We start from the raw sequence: 20,217 nt of genomic DNA, 5'->3' as shown, positions 1-20,217 counted from the left end.
AGGCTCTCGACTAACATGATCAATAGAAACGTCCACGTAAAATGATTGGTTGGTTCCTGCCATCCAGTGTAGATCACATATAAAAAGATGAAATCTACAATTCTACATTAATTTGTGTTTCATGTTGTAAAATATGATTTCCATCCGTTTTTCAACTGTTATGGGTACCGGTGTGTAATGGTTGTGAAGAGTCCTGTCGGGTGTGTGGGGGAGTACCGGTGTGTAAAGGCTTTGTAGAGTCCCGTTGGGTGTATATGTGAGAGAATTACTGTGTAGTGGCTGTGAAGAGTCCTGTCGGGTGTGTGAGGGAGTACCGGTGTGTAAAGGCTTTGTAGAGTCCCGTTGGGTGTATATGTGAGAGTACTACTGTGTAGTGGCTGTGAAGAGTCCTGTCGGGTGTGTGAGGGAGTACCGGTGTGTAAAGGCTTTGTAGAGTCCCGTTGGGTGTATATGTGAGAGAATTACTGTGTAGTGGCTGTGAAGAGTCCTGTCGGGTGTGTGGGGGAGTACTGGTGTATGTAGAGTCCTGTTTGGTGTACAGTATATGTGAGATTACTACTGTGTAGTGGCTGTGGAGGATCATTGGGTGTGTATGTACTGCTGTGAAGAGTTCTCTTGGGTGTGTAAGTGCAGACTGACTGTTAAGAGTCCTGACAGATGTGTAATGGTTGTGGAGAGTCCCGTTAGGTGTGGGAGTGTAAACCTCCTCGTTGTGCTCTGCCTGTCACACTGCTGCATTCGGCCTTCTGTGGAGCGGCTGTGAGGGGGTTAACGGTCTTATCACTAAATATTTATCTTGTATCTGTGCTGACGGTCGGCAGATGTTCGCACTGGCGGTTTCCTGGAAACGCACTGACTCACTATCTCTGCGTCGCACTAATGAGAGCCGAGACGTCTGTTGTGAAAAAAAGCCAAACAAGCCACTGAGTGCTCTCATTCCATTCAGAAAGATGCGATTGCCGGCGCAGCGGAGTGTTTGCAGCTCTCAGGAACGCTGTATAAACTGTCCTGAAGTTCTCAGAATTGGGCCAATCGCATATGCACTGCTCACGCTGATTGGCCCAATTTCCAGCTGCACACAATTTGCATCAGATGGTGTCGCGAGGGTTGCAGCCTTGCGCTCATTGCAGGGGGGGGGGGGTTGCGGCCGTGTGTGCAGAGGTCACATGCCTGTTACTGGGAGGGCCTTTTTACTCATTTCGTATACTGGTCAAAATCCTTGTAATATAAGAGATGACAGCTGCCAGGTTGTCATGGTGATCTCTCACCTTCCGGGTCCGTACATACAACTGTGGATGAGAATTATATATCAGTGTTCTCCCCGGGCTCTTTTAGGCGGGTGCTCCACCCGGCTATTTTTGGTGACCACCCGGCTGTCATCTGCTCTCCACCTCCTCTGCTGTAAGCAGAGAAGCACCGGCCCTGCATTCTCTCATCTCACTCCACCTGGCTACTTTTTCATGCCCCCCGGCTGGAAAAAAATTTCTGGGGAGAACACTGTATATGTACATGTACAGGAGACGTACTATTATACATTATATGTGAACATGTACAGGAGATTTATTATATATGTACAGAATTATTATACATTATATATGTGCACATGTACAGGAGAAGCATAGTACATTATTATATTTGTAGAGCATTGCTCCGTCCGTTGGTAAATACATTCTTTCTCTCGTGTCTCTTGCAGGCTGCAGCGGTCAGTAATCCCCCCCCGGAGTGCTGAGTATCGTGTGCTGCATGCTGTGTTTCCAAAAACAAAAACCACATAACCCTAAAATAGATCCAACTCTGACCCCTGGAGACGTGCACTGCTGGTGTTGCACCCTCTGTCACCACTAGGGGCAGCATACTGTCACCAAACGACTAGCAGAATCCTATCAGTGGATAGAGGTTACCCAATGATGAGAATTTATGCATCTCTTCCTCTGAAGGCACAGTTTAGTTTTGCATACAAATGCATTTAAAAATTGCACAGCAAAATAACCGTAAAAATATACAGATATCACCAATTCAGAAACCAGTGTGCGAGAAATGATCTGCTTTGACCGCAGGGACGAGTGACCGCAAGGCACGAGCTCCACAGTCCTGACTCCGCATTCCAAGCGAAACTGAGCCTTTATAGGACAACTGAAGTGACAGGGATGTGGAGGTTGCCATATGTATTTCCTGTTAAGCAATACCAGTTGCCTGGCTGTCCTGCTGATCCTCTGCCTCTAATACTTTTAGCCATAGCCCCTGAACAAGCATGCAGCAGATCAGGTGCTCTGACTGAAGTGTGACTGGGTTAGCTGCATGCTTGTTTCAGGTGTGTGATTCAGACACTACTGCAGCCAGAGAGATCAGCAGGACAGCCAGGCAACTGGTATTGTTTAACCGGAAATAAATATGGCAGCCTCCATATACCTCTCACTACAGTTGTCCTTTAACTTGCGGCGGGGGAATTTCCTCACCTTTTGTCGCCGTTTATAGCCGATGCACACCACGTCGCTCTCCACATCACGGCCAGGTTTGAAGGAGGAAGTATTGGAGAGATGGAGCGCGACATGAAGTGCTTCGCCTGCTGTAAGGGAGAGGTAATGAAATTCATTGATCATTCTCGTTATCACCACAATATGTAAATGAACGGATTGCGGCTGCTGTGAGTTTATGCGGAACTGCAACCCTAACGTTCAGGAGGACAGGAAGTGAGATCATCCATCCAGCAGGGACACAAAACCCTGGGCACAATCCTGCTCTGTCTCCCCGCCTTGCTTCATGTCAGCAGGAGTAGTAATGGGATCCTCCCCAGGGGGTCAGAGACAACCAGTGAGGTTCTGTTCCCATCCTGGGGTGCAGTGCCACTTTAACCACGCATGCCACGGTGTCTTGTGCAACCACACTTTGCAGTGATGCATTATGGGTAGATGCTCGAAGAATGCGAGAGGGTTGGGGTAGTCGTGTGAAATGAGGCATTCCTATAACATTGCCCCAAAAATAATTGCCCACAAACGTGTTCATCCTACAGAGACCTACGTAAGATGCGGATAGACGCTAAAGGGGTGTGGCCACAGAAAACATACTAACCTTTACCCTCCGCCCTCCACAGCATGCAGAGCACCTGTAACACTGACAGGGATACACCTGGGCCCATGTGCAGTTCACTTTTTCACCTGAGTTATCTCCTAGGATACTCTTAAGATGATTAATCCCAGGTCTGTGATTGGCTGCATGAAACGTTCCCCTGAGGACATCAGGCTTTTCTGAGTTCTGCAGGAGGATTGCACGGTGTGGACACAGATCTTGATTTGCTTCGTTTGGAGAATGTGAGTGACCTGAAATCCTGGCCTGCATTGCTAAATTCTGTCCATTACGTGGCAGAAACTCTCATCGCTCACCTGGGTAATATCAGAATATGGTGAGAACTGCTGAGGGAGGAGTAAATTGGCGTTTGTTTGCATCCCATGCAGCGAGAATATATCTCTAGATTTGAGGGAAAGTCTGGTGTGCATGTACCTGGGTGCAGCTGCTAATCTAGTAACCTTGCGGTGCTCCCGCTGGATTCTGATATGTCCCAGGCAGGAGTCGTGCAGATATTTGAGGCAGGATGCTGTAGTGTATGGCAGAGATGTGCATGTTCTGATCTGCGCCTCTCCTCTCCGCAGTTCTTACGGGTGACGAAGCAGTATCTGCCGCACGTGGCGCGCCTCTGCCTGATCAGCACGTTCCTGGAGGATGGCATCCGCATGTGGTTCCAGTGGAGCGAGCAGAGAGATTACATCGAGGCCACGTGGAGCTGCGGCTACTTCCTGGCCACCATCTTTGTCCTCACCAACTTGCTGGGGCAGCTGGGTAAGTCCTGCTCAACTGACTGACGCCTGCTTATTCCCAATCAGCTGGAGGCGGGATTACAACTTGTAAAAATGTATCAACTAGTGTCCAATCCAGTCATTGTATGTGGGGAATGCATGCCTTGTGGAACAGTCTGCACTCATTGTTTGGTGTAAACAGCCACACACCATCTTTACTGTATTCCCATCCAACTCTCTGGAATATCTCACTCTGGCACATATGCAAATCACTTTCTCCTGAGTTTTCTCCTTGGAGATACTTTTTATCTTCTCTTTAAAATAAATTTTGAACACTTTGCAATTGAAAAAGTACCAGAAGTAGTTGAAGGTGGATTGTCACCATAAAAATCAAATTTCAACTGCAACAGGTCTGAGTGTATTAAGTGATAAAGATGCTAATCCTGCATTCAAAACTTTCACAACTTTTTCTGCTGTTATGGTTTTTAGTTATCACATACGTTAGGAGCACTGGCCCTTTAATTGCCATTGCAAACAGTTGCATGCTGGGGGCTCTTTTTATCTATTATATATTCCTCCTCTTCCCTTTATTTCCCTGCCTAGCTGCTTATCTGAAACATGATCCTCTAATCACTTGTGTTTACAAGCAAGGCTGAAGTGACTCAGCGATTGGAGGAGAAAACAAAAAAAAAGTTAAGGGAAGAAATGACATCAGTATTTAGCCTCAAACTGTGGGCAAAAGACCTGGTTCCCACCAGGAACAGAATTCTTAATTTACTATATAAAATTCACTGAAATCAAAACGTGGACAGAACAATACATGTGTTATGTAAGTATTTATCTGCTTATATGTGTGTTTTTTTTCCCTGGCATAGTATGGCTAATCCTCCTGCTTTAATAATGTATTATCAAAATTATGTTGCGTATTTTCTTGCTGATGGTTCAGAAGGCATTTTACTGACAAGTTCTGAAATTATCACCTGGTTGAAGACTCAGGAGAAAAAAATGTAATTGCATATGGGCCTCTGTCTCCTAACTCCAGCTACTCTTCACATTGTCTGTCTGTTGGTGTACCTCAAGGCTCTGACTTTAGTCCCTTTTCTTTTCTAGGGATGGTCATTGAGATGCAGGTAACTGAGCTGATGCAGCTTTTGATAACTTAGCTTGAAAACAGACCAGTCAGATGCTGCTGCTGCATGTGGTCCATTTTCCAGCTGGATAACTTTACTCATAATTGGCGTAAATATTTGGATCACATTGGCCACCGTTTCTCTGGCAACACTGGGGAAAAGGTGATGCCTCCCGCATAAAATGCTTCTACTATGAAAAGTATACATGTGGCTGCAAAGTCATTATTATAGATCACTTTCCCATGTGTTTCCTGCCCGTCTGATCTGAAAGTCACCAATCGCACATTGCAAGGTTTCTGCACACCTCTCAATCTGCCACGAGATCGGCTATTACCTGCCCACACACTGCAGACAGATCCCCAATAGACTGCAGCCATGAAATGTACTGGAGGTCGTCCTAGCACCCCCCCCCCCCCCCTCCCCGGGCTCCCTATGTCATCTGTTCCTCTCCCGGGGCCCGTGGTGAGTGCTGCGGGCTCACCTATCGCCCCTGCGGGATTTCCAGGGGCCTGGGGTGGAGCGCGTACACTGAAAGGGGGGGGGGGGAGGGAACAGCTAGGAGTCTGTCGGGACATTGACCGCTGCTATTATCGGCATGCATCCAGTCCATCCCTTTCCATTGAGATTTTCCCAGCATACCGGATTGATCGGTGGGCCATGTTTCTGCAGAGGAAATTTCAAAGGCTCATTAGCCTGCTCTGTGAGATCATTTAAAATGCTGAGTGTATTGTGGAAACTGCAATTATGAGAAAATGACTCTATGGATGGAGCCGCAGTCACAGCCAAGACAAGTTGCTGGGCTCCAGGCTGGAGACTAGTTTGGTTGCTATGCGGAGGGAGGAGTGGTGTCAGAGTGGGTGGGGTTAGTGGGAAATGCAGTGACCGCTGTAAGCACACTAGACTCTCAGCGGTCATTATCTAGCATGCTTTGTTTCACCTGTGCGGATAGACACCTGATCTATTCTTCTTTCTTGCTGAAGGTCCCGTGTGGTTGTATATAATCATATTTCATCTTCTCTTGTCCCTGCAGGCGGCTGCATCCTGGTCCTCAGTCGGAACTTCGTACAGTACGCCTGTTTTGGGTTGTTTGGAATCATAGCGATGCAGGTGAGACTGTCCTGACCGAACAGGTTATGTATCGGCTGAAGATAAATATTGTCAGCAGCTCCATATATAGAGGTCAGCTACTGCCACAAGTGGTACAAAGCCTGTATGAATAGGTGCACCGCTGCCTGGCTGTGCTGCTGATCCTCTGTCTCTAATACATTTAGCAATAGCCCCTGAACAAGCATACAGATCAGGTGACTGAAGTGTAACCGGATTAGCTGCATGCTTGTTTCAGGTGTGATTCTGACACTACTGCAGCCAAAGAGATCCTTTGGACAGCCAGGCAACCGGCATTGTTTTAATAGGAAGTGCATATGGCAGCCTCCATACGTCTCACACCCCCGGGTTCCTTTTAACAGTAAGAATTTTGAAGTAGAGAAGTAAGGCTGGCCATACGCTGGTCGATAATGCCTCCACACACTGCACAGACTTTCAATCCTTTTCAGCATGAAATCAAATTAAAATCATGTGTTTTACACGGTCTGTCCCCCAGTCCAGAACCTTAGACGATCCCTGCTTATCTATGGGGTTATCCTGGCTGCACTATAGACGATCCCTGCTTATCTATGGGGTTATCCTGGCTGCACTATAGACGATCCCTGCTTATCTATGGAGTTATCCTGGCTGCGCTATAGACGATCCCTGCTTATCTATGGGGTTATCCTGGCGGCGCTATAGACGATCCCTGCTTATCTATGGGGTTATTCTGGCTGCACTATAGACGATCCCTGCTTATCTATGGGGTTATCCTGGCTGCACTATAGACGATCCCTGCTTATCTATGGGGTCATCCTGGCGGCACTATAGACGATCCCTGCTTATCTATGGGGTTATCCTGGCTGCACTATAGACGATCCCTGCTTATCTATGGGGTTATCCTGGCTGCACTATAGACGATCCCTGCTTATCTATGGAGTTATCCTGGCGGCACTATAGACGATCCCTGCTTATCTATGGGGTTATCCTGGCTGCACTATAGACGATCCCTGCTTATCTATCAGGTTATCCTGGCGGCACTATAGACGATCCCTGCTTATCTATGGGGTTATCCTGGCTGCACTATAGACGATCCCTGCTTATCTATGGGGTTATCCTTGCGGCACTATAGACGATCCCTGCTTATCTATGGGGTTATCCTGGCTGCACTATAGACGATCCCTGCTTATCTATGGCGTTATCCTGGCTGCACTATAGACGATCCCTGCTTATCTATGGGGTCATCCTGGCTGCACTATAGACGGTCCCTGCTTATCTATGGGGTTATCCTGGCGGCACTATAGACGATCCCTGCTTATCTATGGGGTTATCCTGGCGGCACTATAGACGATCCCTGCTTATCTATGGGGTTATCCTGGCGGCACTATAGACGATCCCTGCTTATCTATGGGGTTATCCTGGCTGCACTATAGACGATCCCTGCTTATCTATGGAGTTATCCTGGCTGCACTATAGACGATCCCTGCTTATCTATGGGGTTATCCTGGCGGCACTATAGACGATCCCTGCTTATCTATGGGGTTATCCTGGCTGCGCTATAGACGATCCCTGCTTATTTATGGAGTTATCCTGGCGGCACTATAGACGATCCCTGCTTATCTATGGGGTTATCCTGGCTGCGCTATAGACGATCCCTGCTTATCTATGGGGTTATCCTGGCGGCACTATAGACGATCCCTGCTTATCTATGGAGTTATCCTGGCTGCACTATAGACGATCCCTGCTTATCTATGGGGTTATCCTGGCGGCACTAGACGATCCCTGCTTATCTATGGGGTTATCCTGGCGGCACTATAGACGATCCCTGCTTATCTATGGGGTTATCCTGGCGGCACTATAGACGATCCCTGCTTATCTATGGGGTTATCCTGGCTGCACTATAGACGATCCCTGCTTATCTATGGGGTTATCCTGGCGGTGCTATAGACGATGCATGCTTATCTATGGGGTTATCCTGGCGGCACTATAGACGATCCCTGCTTATCTATGGGGTTATCCTGGCTGCACTATAGACGATCCCTGCTTATCTATGGAGTTATCCTGGCGGCACTATAGACGATCCCTGCTTATCTATGGGGTTATCCTGGCTGCACTATAGACGATCCCTGCTTATCTATGGGGTTATCCTGGCTGCACTATAGACGATCCCTGCTTATCTATGGGGTCATCCTGGCTGCACTATAGACGGTCCCTGCTTATCTATGGGGTTATCCTGGCGGCACTATAGACGATCCCTGCTTATCTATGGGGTTATCCTGGCGGCACTATAGACGATCCCTGCTTATCTATGGGGTTATCCTGGCGGCACTATAGACGATCCCTGCTTATCTATGGGGTTATCCTGGCTGCACTATAGACGATCCCTGCTTATCTATGGAGTTATCCTGGCTGCACTATAGACGATCCCTGCTTATCTATGGGGTTATCCTGGCGGCACTATAGACGATCCCTGCTTATCTATGGGGTTATCCTGGCTGCGCTATAGACGATCCCTGCTTATTTATGGAGTTATCCTGGCGGCACTATAGACGATCCCTGCTTATCTATGGGGTTATCCTGGCTGCGCTATAGACGATCCCTGCTTATCTATGGGGTTATCCTGGCGGCACTATAGACGATCCCTGCTTATCTATGGGGTTATCCTGGCTGCACTATAGACGATCCCTGCTTATCTATGGGGTCATCCTGGCGGCACTATAGACGATCCCTGCTTATCTATGGGGTTATCCTGGCTGCACTATAGACGATCCCTGCTTATCTATGGGGTTATCCTGGCGGCACTATAGACGATCACTGCTTATCTATGGGGTCATCCTGGCGGCACTATAGACGATCCCTGCTTATCTATGGGGTTATCCTGGCTGCACTATAGACGATCCCTGCTTATCTATGGGGTTATCCTGGCGGCACTATAGACGATCCCTGCTTATCTATGGAGTTATCCTGGCGGTGCTATGGGCGATCCCTGCTTATCTATGGGGTTATCCTGGCTGCACTATAGACGATCCCTGCTTATCTATGGGGTTATCCTGGCGGCGCTATAGACGATCCCTGCTTATCTATGGGGTTATCCTGGCTGCGCTATAGACGATCCCTGCTTATCTATGGGGTTATCCTGGCGGCGCTATAGACGATCCCTGCTTATCTATGGGGTTATCCTGGCGGCGCTATAGACGATCCCTGCTTATCTATGGGGTTATCCTGGCTGCGCTATAGACGATCCCTGCTTATCTATGGGGTTATCCTGGCTGCGCTATGGGCGATCCCTGCTTATCTATGGAGTTATCCTGGCTGCACTATAGACGATCCCTGCTTATCTATGGAGTTATCCTGGCGGCGCTATAGACGATCCCTGCTTATCTATGGGGTTATCCTGGCGGCGCTATGGGCGATCTCTGCTTATCTATGGAGTTATCCTGGCGGCGCTATAGACGATCCCTGCTTATCTATGGGGTTATCCTGGCTGCACTATAGACGATCCCTGCTTATCTATGGAGTTATCCTGGCTGCACTATAGACGATCCCTGCTTATCTATGGGGTTATCCTGGCTGCACTATAGACGATCCCTGCTTATCTATGGGGTTATCCTGGCGGCGCTATAGACGATCCCTGCTTATCTATGGGGTTATCCTGGCTGCGCTATAGGCGATCCCTGCTTATCTATGGAGTTATCCTGGCGGCGCTATAGACGATCCCTGCTTATCTATGGGGTTATCCTGGCTGCACTATAGACGATCCCTGCTTATCTATGGGGTTATCCTGGCGGCGCTATAGACGATCCCTGCTTATCTATGGGGTTATCCTGGCTGCGCTATAGACGATCCCTGCTTATCTATGGGGTTATCCTGGCGGCGCTATAGACGATCCCTGCTTATCTATGGGGTTATCCTGGCTGCGCTATGGTCGATCCCTGCTTATCTATGGGGTTATCCTGGCTGCGCTATAGACGATCTCCTGGCTGCACTATAGACGATCCCTGCTTATCTATGGGGTTATCCTGGCTGCACTATAGACGATCCCTGCTTATCTATGGGGTTATCCTGGCGGCACTATAGACGATCCCTGCTTATCTATGGGGTTATCCTGGCGGCGCTATAGACGATCCCTGCTTATCTATGGGGTTATCCTGGCTGCGCTATAGACGATCCCTGCTTATCTATGGGGTTATCCTGGCGGCGCTATAGACGATCCCTGCTTATCTATGGGGTTATCCTGGCTGCGCTATGGTCGATCCCTGCTTATCTATGGGGTTATCCTGGCTGCGCTATAGACGATCTCCTGGCTGCACTATAGACGATCCCTGCTTATCTATGGGGTTATCCTGGCGGCGCTATAGACGATCCCTGCTTATCTATGGGGTTATCCTGGCGGCACTATAGACGATCCCTGCTTATCTATGGGGTTATCCTGGCGGCACTATAGACGATCCCTGCTTATCTATGGGGTTATCCTGGCTGCACTATAGACGATCCCTGCTTATCTATGGCGTTATCCTGGCTGCACTATAGACGATCCCTGCTTATCTATGGGGTTATCCTGGCTGCACTATAGACGATCCCTGCTTATCTATGGCGTTATCCTGGCTGCACTATAGACGATCCCTGCTTATCTATGGGGTTATCCTGGCTGCACTATAGACGATCCCTGCTTATCTATGGGGTCATCCTGGCTGCACTATAGACGATCCCTGCTTATCTATGGGGTTATCCTGGCGGCGCTATAGACGATCCCTGCTTATCTATGGGGTTATCCTGGCTGCACTATAGACGATCCCTGCTTATCTATGGGGTCATCCTGGCGGCACTATAGACGATCCCTGCTTATCTATGGGGTTATCCTGGCTGCACTATAGACGATCCCTGCTTATCTATGGGGTTATCCTGGCGGCACTATAGACGATCACTGCTTATCTATGGGGTCATCCTGGCGGCACTATAGACGATCCCTGCTTATCTATGGGGTTATCCTGGCTGCACTATAGACGATCCCTGCTTATCTATGGGGTTATCCTGGCGGCACTATAGACGATCCCTGCTTATCTATGGAGTTATCCTGGCGGTGCTATGGGCGATCCCTGCTTATCTATGGGGTTATCCTGGCTGCACTATAGACGATCCCTGCTTATCTATGGGGTTATCCTGGCGGCGCTATAGACGATCCCTGCTTATCTATGGGGTTATCCTGGCTGCGCTATAGACGATCCCTGCTTATCTATGGGGTTATCCTGGCGGCGCTATAGACGATCCCTGCTTATCTATGGGGTTATCCTGGCGGCGCTATAGACGATCCCTGCTTATCTATGGGGTTATCCTGGCTGCGCTATAGACGATCCCTGCTTATCTATGGGGTTATCCTGGCTGCGCTATGGACGATCCCTGCTTATCTATGGAGTTATCCTGGCTGCGCTATAGACGATCCCTGCTTATCTATGGGGTTATCCTGGCTGCGCTATAGACGATCCCTGCTTATCTATGGGGTTATCCTGGCTGCGCTATAGACGATCCCTGCTTATCTATGGGGTTATCCTGGCGGCGCTATAGACGATCCCTGCTTATCTATGGGGTTATCCTGGCGGCGCTATAGACGATCCCTGCTTATCTATGGGGTTATCCTGGCTGCGCTATGGTCGATCCCTGCTTATCTATGGGGTTATCCTGGCTGCGCTATAGACGATCTCCTGGCTGCACTATAGACGATCCCTGCTTATCTATGGGGTCATCCTGGCTGCACTATAGACGATCCCTGCTTATCTATGGGGTTATCCTGGCGGCGCTATAGACGATCCCTGCTTATCTATGGGGTTATCCTGGCGGCACTATAGACGATCCCTGCTTATCTATGGGGTTATCCTGGCTGCGCTATAGACGATCTCCTGGCTGCACTATAGACGATCCCTGCTTATCTATGGAGTTATCCTGGCGGCGCTATAGACGATCCCTGCTTATCTATGGGGTTATCCTGGCGGCGCTATGGGCGATCTCTGCTTATCTATGGAGTTATCCTGGCGGCGCTATAGACGATCCCTGCTTATCTATGGGGTTATCCTGGCTGCACTATAGTTGATCCCTGCTTATCTATGGGGTTATCCTGGCTGCACTATAGACGATCCCTGCTTATCTATGGGGTTATCCTGGCTGCACTATAGTTGATCCCTGCTTATCTATGGGGTTATCCTGGCTGCACTATAGTTGATCCCTGCTTATCTATGGGGTTATCCTGGCTGCACTATAGACGATCCCTGCTTATCTATGGGGTTATCCTGGCTGCACTATAGACGATCCCTGCTTATCTATGGGGTTATCCTGGCGGCGCTATAGACGATCCCTGCTTATCTATGGGGTTATCCTGGCGGCGCTATAGACGATCCCTGCTTATCTATGGGGTTATCCTGGCTGCACTATAGACGATCCCTGCTTATCTATGGAGTTATCCTGGCTGCACTATAGACGATCCCTGCTTATCTATGGGGTTATCCTGGCTGCACTATAGACGATCCCTGCTTATCTATGGGGTTATCCTGGCGGCGCTATAGACGATCCCTGCTTATCTATGGGGTTATCCTGGCTGCGCTATAGACGATCCCTGCTTATCTATGGGGTTATCCTGGCGGCGCTATAGACGATCCCTGCTTATCTATGGGGTTATCCTGGCTGCGCTATGGTCGATCCCTGCTTATCTATGGGGTTATCCTGGCTGCGCTATAGACGATCTCCTGGCTGCACTATAGACGATCCCTGCTTATCTATGGGGTCATCCTGGCTGCACTATAGACGATCCCTGCTTATCTATGGGGTTATCCTGGCGGCGCTATAGACGATCCCTGCTTATCTATGGGGTTATCCTGGCGGCACTATAGACGATCCCTGCTTATCTATGGGGTTATCCTGGCTGCGCTATAGACGATCTCCTGGCTGCACTATAGACGATCCCTGCTTATCTATGGCGTCATCCTGGCTGCACTATAGACGATCCCTGCTTATCTATGGGGTTATCCTGGCGGCACTATAGACGATCCCTGCTTATCTATGGGGTTATCCTGGCGGCACTATAGACGATCCCTGCTTATCTATGGGGTTATCCTGGCGGCACTATAGACGATCCCTGCTTATCTATGGGGTTATCCTGGCGGCGCTATAGACGATCCCTGCTTATCTATGGAGTTATCCTGGCGGCACTATAGACGATCCCTGCTTATCTATGGAGTTATCCTGGCGGCACTATAGACGATCCCTGCTTATCTATGGGGTTATCCTGGCTGCACTATAGACGATCCCTGCTTATCTATGGGGTTATCCTGGCTGCACTATAGACGATCCCTGCTTATCTATGGGGTTATCCTGGCTGCACTATAGACGATCCCTGCTTATCTATGGGGTTATCCTGGCTGCACTATAGACGATCCCTGCTTATCTATGGGGTCATCCTGGCTGCACTATAGACGATCCCTGCTTATCTATGGGGTTATCCTGGCGGCGCTATAGACGATCCCTGCTTATCTATGGGGTTATCCTGGCGGCGCTATAGACGATCCCTGCTTATCTATGGGGTTATCCTGGCGGCACTGTAGACGATCCCTGCTTATCTATGGGGTTATCCTGGCGGCACTGTAGACGATCCCTGCTTATCTATGGGGTTATCCTGGCGGCGCTATAGACGATCCCTGCTTATCTATGGGGTTATCCTGGCGGCACTATAGACGATCCCTGCTTATCTATGGGGTTATCCTGGCGGCACTATAGACGATCCCTGCTTATCTATGGGGTTATCCTGGCTGCACTATAGACGATCCCTGCTTATCTATGGGGTTATCCTGGCTGCACTATAGACGATCCCTGCTTATCTATGGGGTCATCCTGGCTGCACTATAGACGATCCCTGCTTATCTATGGGGTTATCCTGGCGGCGCTATAGACGATCCCTGCTTATCTATGGGGTTATCCTGGCGGCGCTATAGACGATCCCTGCTTATCTATGGGGTTATCCTGGCTGCGCTATGGACGATCCCTGCTTATCTATGGAGTTATCCTGGCGGCGCTATAGACGATCCCTGCTTATCTATGGGGTTATCCTGGCTGCACTATAGACGATCCCTGCTTATCTATGGAGTTATCCTGGCTGCACTATAGACGATCCCTGCTTATCTATGGGGTTATCCTGGCTGCACTATAGACGATCCCTGCTTATCTATGGGGTTATCCTGGCGGCGCTATAGACGATCCCTGCTTATCTATGGGGTTATCCTGGCGGCGCTATAGACGATCCCTGCTTATCTATGGGGTTATCCTGGCTGCGCTATAGACGATCCCTGCTTATCTATGGGGTTATCCTGGCGGCGCTATAGACGATCCCTGCTTATCTATGGGGTTATCCTGGCTGCGCTATGGGCGATCCCTGCTTATCTATGGGGTTATCCTGGCGGCACTATAGACGATCCCTGCTTATCTATGGGGTTATCCTGGCTGCGCTATAGACGATCTCCTGGCTGCACTATAGACGATCCCTGCTTATCTATGGGGTCATCCTGGCGGCGCTATAGACGATCCCTGCTTATCTATGGGGTTATCCTGGCGGCACTATAGACGATCCCTGCTTATCTATGGGGTTATCCTGGCGGCGCTATAGACGATCCCTGCTTATCTATGGGGTTATCCTGGCTGCGCTATAGACGATCTCCTGGCTGCACTATAGACGATCCCTGCTTATCTATGGGGTCATCCTGGCTGCACTATAGACGATCCCTGCTTATCTATGGGGTTATCCTGGCGGCACTATAGACGATCCCTGCTTATCTATGGGGTCATCCTGGCTGCACTATAGACGATCCCTGCTTATCTATGGGGTTATCCTGGCGGCACTATAGACGATCCCTGCTTATCTATGGAGTTATCCTGGCGGCACTATAGACGATCCCTGCTTATCTATGGGGTTATCCTGGCTGCACTATAGACGATCCCTGCTTATCTATGGGGTTATCCTGGCTGCACTATAGACGATCCCTGCTTATCTATGGGGTTATCCTGGCTGCACTATAGACGATCCCTGCTTATCTATGGGGTTATCCTGGCTGCACTATAGACGATCCCTGCTTATCTATGGGGTCATCCTGGCTGCACTATAGACGATCCCTGCTTATCTATGGGGTTATCCTGGCGGCGCTATAGAGGATCCCTGCTTATCTATGGGGTTATCCTGGCGGCACTATAGACGATCCCTGCTTATCTATGGGGTTATCCTGGCGGCACTGTAGACGATCCCTGCTTATCTATGGGGTTATCCTGGCGGCGCTATAGACGATCCCTGCTTATCTATGGGGTTATCCTGGCGGCACTATAGACGATCCCTGCTTATCTATGGGGTTATCCTGGCTGCACTATAGACGATCCCTGCTTATCTATGGGGTTATCCTGGCTGCACTATAGACGATCCCTGCTTATCTATGGGGTTATCCTGGCGGCACTATAGACGATCCCTGCTTATCTATGGGGTTATCCTGGCTGCGCTATAGACGATCCCTGCTTATCTATGGGGTCATCCTGGCTGCACTATAGACGATCCCTGCTTATCTATGGGGTTATCCTGGCGGCACTATAGACGATCCCTGCTTATCTATGGGGTTATCCTGGCGGCGCTATAGACGATCCCTGCTTATCTATGGGGTTATCCTGGCTGCGCTATAGACGATCTCCTGGCTGCACTATAGACGATCCCTGCTTATCTATGGGGTCATCCTGGCTGCACTATAGACGATCCCTGCTTATCTATGGGGTTATCCTGGCGGCACTATAGACGATCCCTGCTTATCTATGGGGTTATCCTGGCGGCACTATAGACGATCCCTGCTTATCTATGGGGTTATCCTGGCGGCACTATAGACGATCCCTGCTTATCTATGGGGTTATCCTGGCGGCACTATAGACGATCCCTGCTTATCTATGGGGTTATCCTGGCGGCACTATAGACGATCCCTGCTTATCTATGGGGTTATCCTGGCGGCACTATAGACGATCCCTGCTTATCTATGGGGTTATCCTGGCGGCACTATAGACGATCCCTGCTTATCTATGGGGTTATCCTGGCTGCACTATAGACGATCCCTGCTTATCTATGGGGTTATCCTGGCGGCACTATAGACGATCCCTGCTTATCTATGGGGTTATCCTGGCGGCGCTATAGACGATCCCTGCTTATCTATGGGGTTATCCTGGCTGCACTATAGACGATCCCTGCTTATCTATGGGGTTATCCTGGCGGCGCTATAGACGATCCCTGCTTATCTATGGGGTTATCCTGGCGGCACTATAGACGATCCCTGCTTATCTATGGGGTTATCCTGGCGGCGCTATAGACGATCCCTGCTTATCTATGGGGTTATCCTGGCGGCGCTATAGACGATCCCTGCTTATCTATGGGGTTATCCTGGCGGCACTATAGACGATCCCTGCTTATCTATGGGGTCATCCTGGCGGCACTATAGACGATCCCTGCTTATCTATGGGGTCATCCTGGCGGCACTATAGACGATCCCTGCTTATCTATGGGGTTATCCTGGCGGCGCTATAGACGATCCCTGCTTATCTATGGGGTTATCCTGGCGGCACTATAGACGATCCCTGCTTATCTATGGGGTTATCCTGGCGGCACTATAGACGATCCCTGCTTATCTATGGGGTTATCCTGGCGGCACTATAGACGATCCCTGCTTATCTATGGGGTCATCCTGGCTGCGCTATAGACGATCCCTGCTTATCTATGGGGTCATCCTGGCGGCGCTATAGACGATCCCTGCTTATCTATGGGGTTATCCTGGCTGCACTATAGACGATCCCTGCTTATCTATGGGGTTATCCTGGCTGCACTATAGACGATCCCTGCTTATCTATGGGGTCATCCTGGCTGCACTATAGACGATCCCTGCTTATCTATGGGGTTATCCTGGCTGCACTATAGACGATCCCTGCTTATCTATGGAGTTATCCTGGCGGCACTATAGACGATCCCTGCTTATCTATGGGGTTATCCTGGCTGCACTATAGACGATCCCTGCTTATCTATGGGGTTATCCTGGCTGCACTATAGACGATCCCTGCTTATCTATGGAGTTATCCTGGCGGCACTATAGACGGTCCCTGCTTATCTATGGGGTTATCCTGGCTGCACTATAGACGATCCCTGCTTATTTATGGAGTTATCCTGGCGGCACTATAGACGATCCCTGCTTATCTATGGGGTTATCCTGGCTGCGCTATAGACGATCCCTGCTTATCTATGGGGTTATCCTGGCTGCACTATAGACGATCCCTGCTTATCTATGGGGTTATCCTGGCTGCACTATAGACGATCCCTGCTTATCTATGGGGTTATCCTGGCTGCACTATAGACGATCCCTGCTTATCTATGGGGTTATCCTGGCTGCACTATAGACGATCCCTGCTTATCTATGGGGTCATCCTGGCTGCACTATAGACGATCCCTGCTTATCTATGGGGTTATCCTGGCTGCACTATAGACGATCCCTGCTTATCTATGGGGTTATCCTGGCTGCACTATAGACGATCCCTGCTTATCTATGGGGTTATCCTGGCGGCACTATAGACGATCCCTGCTTATCTATGGGGTTATCCTGGCTGCACTATAGACGATCCCTGCTTATCTATGGGGTTATCCTGGCTGCACTATAGACGATCCCTGCTTATCTATGGAGTTATCCTGGCGGCACTATAGACGATCCCTGCTTATCTATGGGGTTATCCTGGCTGCACTATAGACGGTCCCTGCTTATCTATGGGGTTATCCTGGCTGCACTATAGACGATCCCTGCTTATCTATGGGGTTATCCTGGCGGCACTGTAGACGATCCCTGCTTATCTATGGGGTTATCCTGGCGGCGCTATCGACGATCCCTGCTTATCTATGGGGTTATCCTGGCGGCGCTATAGACGATCCCTGCTTATCTATGGAGTTATCCTGGCTGCACTATAGACGGTCCCTGCTTATCTATGGGGTTATCCTGGCGGCACTATAGACGATCCCTGCTTATCTATGGGGTTATCCTGGCTGCACTATAGACGATCCCTGCTTATCTATGGGGTTATCCTGGCGGCGCTATAGACGATCCCTGCTTATCTATGGAGTTATCCTGGCTGCACTATAGACGATCCCTGCTTATCTATGGGGTTATCCTGGCTGCGCTATAGACGATCCCTGCTTATCTATGGAGTTATCCTGGCTGCACTGTAGACGATCCCTGCTTATCTATGGAGTTATCCTGGCTGCGCTATAGACGATCCCTGCTTATCTATGGGGTTATCCTGGCTGCACTGTAGACGATCCCTGCTTATCTATGGGGTTATCCTGGCTGCGCTATAGACGGTCCCTGCTTATCTATGGAGTTATCCTGGCGGCACTATAGACGATCCCTGCTTATCTATGGGGTTATCCTGGCTGCACTATAGACGATCCCTGCTTATCTATGGGGTTATCCTGGCTGCACTATAGACGGTCCCTGCTTATCTATGGGGTTATCCTGGCTGCACTATAGACGATCCCTGCTTATCTATGGGGTTATCCTGGCGGCGCTATAGACGATCCCTGCTTATCTATGGGGTTATCCTGGCTGCACTGTAGACGATCCCTGCTTATCTATGGGGTTATCCTGGCTGCACTGTAGACGATCCCTGCTTATCTATGGGGTTATCCTGGCGGCACTATAGACGATCCCTGCTTATCTATGGGGTCATCCTGGCGGCGCTATAGACGATCCCTGCTTATTTATAGGGTTATCCTGGCTGCACTATAGACGATCCCTGCTTATCTATGGGGTTATCCTGGCGGCACTATAGACGACCTCTGCTTATTTATAGGGTTATCCTGGCTGCACTATAGACGATCCCTGCTTATCTATGGGGTTATCCTGGCGGCGCAATGGGCGATCTCTGCTTATCTATGGGGTTATCCTGGCTGCACTATAGACGGTCCCTGCTTATCTATGGGGTTATCCTGGCGGCGCAATGGGCGATCTCTGCTTATCTATGGGGTTATCCTGGCTGCACTATAGACGGTCCCTGCTTATCTATGGGGTTATCCTGGCTGCACTATAGACGATCCCTGCTTATCTATGGGGTTATCCTGGCGGCACTATAGACGATCCCTGCTTATCTATGGGGTTATCCTGGCTGCACTATAGACGATCCCTGCTTATCTATGGAGTTATCCTGGCTGCACTATAGACGATCCCTGCTTATCTATGGGGTTATCCTGGCTGCACTATAGACGATCCCTGCTTATCTATGGGGTTATCCTGGCTGCACTATAGACGATCCCTGCTTATCTATGGGGTTATCCTGGCTGCACTATAGACGATCCCTGCTTATCTATGGGGTTATCCTGGCTGCACTATAGACGATCCCTGCTTATCTATGGGGTTATCCTGGCGGCGCTATAGACGATCCCTGCTTATCTATGGAGTTATCCTGGCTGCACTATAGACGATCCCTGCTTATCTATGGGGTTATCCTGGCTGCACTATAGACGATCCCTGCTTATCTATGGGGTTATCCTGGCTGCACTATAGACGACCTCTGCTTATTTATAGGGTTATCCTGGCTGCACTATAGACGATCCCTGCTTATCTATGGGGTTATCCTGGCGGCTCTATAGACGATCCCTGCTTATCTATGGGGTTATCCTGGCTGCACTATAGACGATCCCTGCTTATCTATGGGGTTATCCTGGCTGCACTATAGACGATCCCTGCTTATCTATGGGGTTATCCTGGCTGCACTATAGACGATCCCTGCTTATCTATGGGGTTATCCTGGCGGCACTATAGACGATCCCTGCTTATCTATGGGGTTATCCTGGCGGCGCTATAGACGATCCCTGCTTATCTATGGGGTTATCCTGGCGGCTCTATAGACGATCCCTGCTTATCTATAGAGTTATCCTGGCGGCACTGTAGACGATCCCTGCTTATCTATGGGGTTATCCTGGCGGCTCTATAGACGATCCCTGCTTATCTATAGAGTTATCCTGGCGGCACTGTAGACGATCCCTGCTTATCTATGGGGTTATCCTGGCGGCGCTATAGACGATCCCTGCTTATCTATGGGGTTATCCTGGCGGCTCTATAGACGATCCCTGCTTATCTATGGGGTTATCCTGGCGGCACTATAGACGATCCCTGCTTATCTAT

General features: G+C 49.6%; 1 protein-coding gene across 1 annotated transcript in view; it reads left to right on the top strand.

Annotated features, from left to right (window-relative positions):
- The window catches only part of SURF4 (surfeit 4), a 45,800-nt gene that overhangs the window by 16,161 nt on the left and 9,422 nt on the right, over nt 1–20,217 (top strand). Inside the window, exons 2-3 of the mRNA XM_068249954.1 lie at nt 3,648–3,834; nt 5,952–6,028. Coding sequence (XP_068106055.1) covers nt 3,648–3,834; nt 5,952–6,028 — 264 coding nt within the window. The remainder of the gene's footprint in view (nt 1–3,647; nt 3,835–5,951; nt 6,029–20,217) is intronic.

The sequence above is a fragment of the Hyperolius riggenbachi genome, chromosome 8 (assembly GCF_040937935.1).
Source record: "Hyperolius riggenbachi isolate aHypRig1 chromosome 8, aHypRig1.pri, whole genome shotgun sequence".
Lineage (NCBI taxonomy): Eukaryota > Metazoa > Chordata > Amphibia > Anura > Hyperoliidae > Hyperolius > Hyperolius riggenbachi.
The sequence above is the reverse complement of the archived record's forward strand: the minus strand, read 5'-3'. Positions and strand labels throughout refer to the sequence as shown.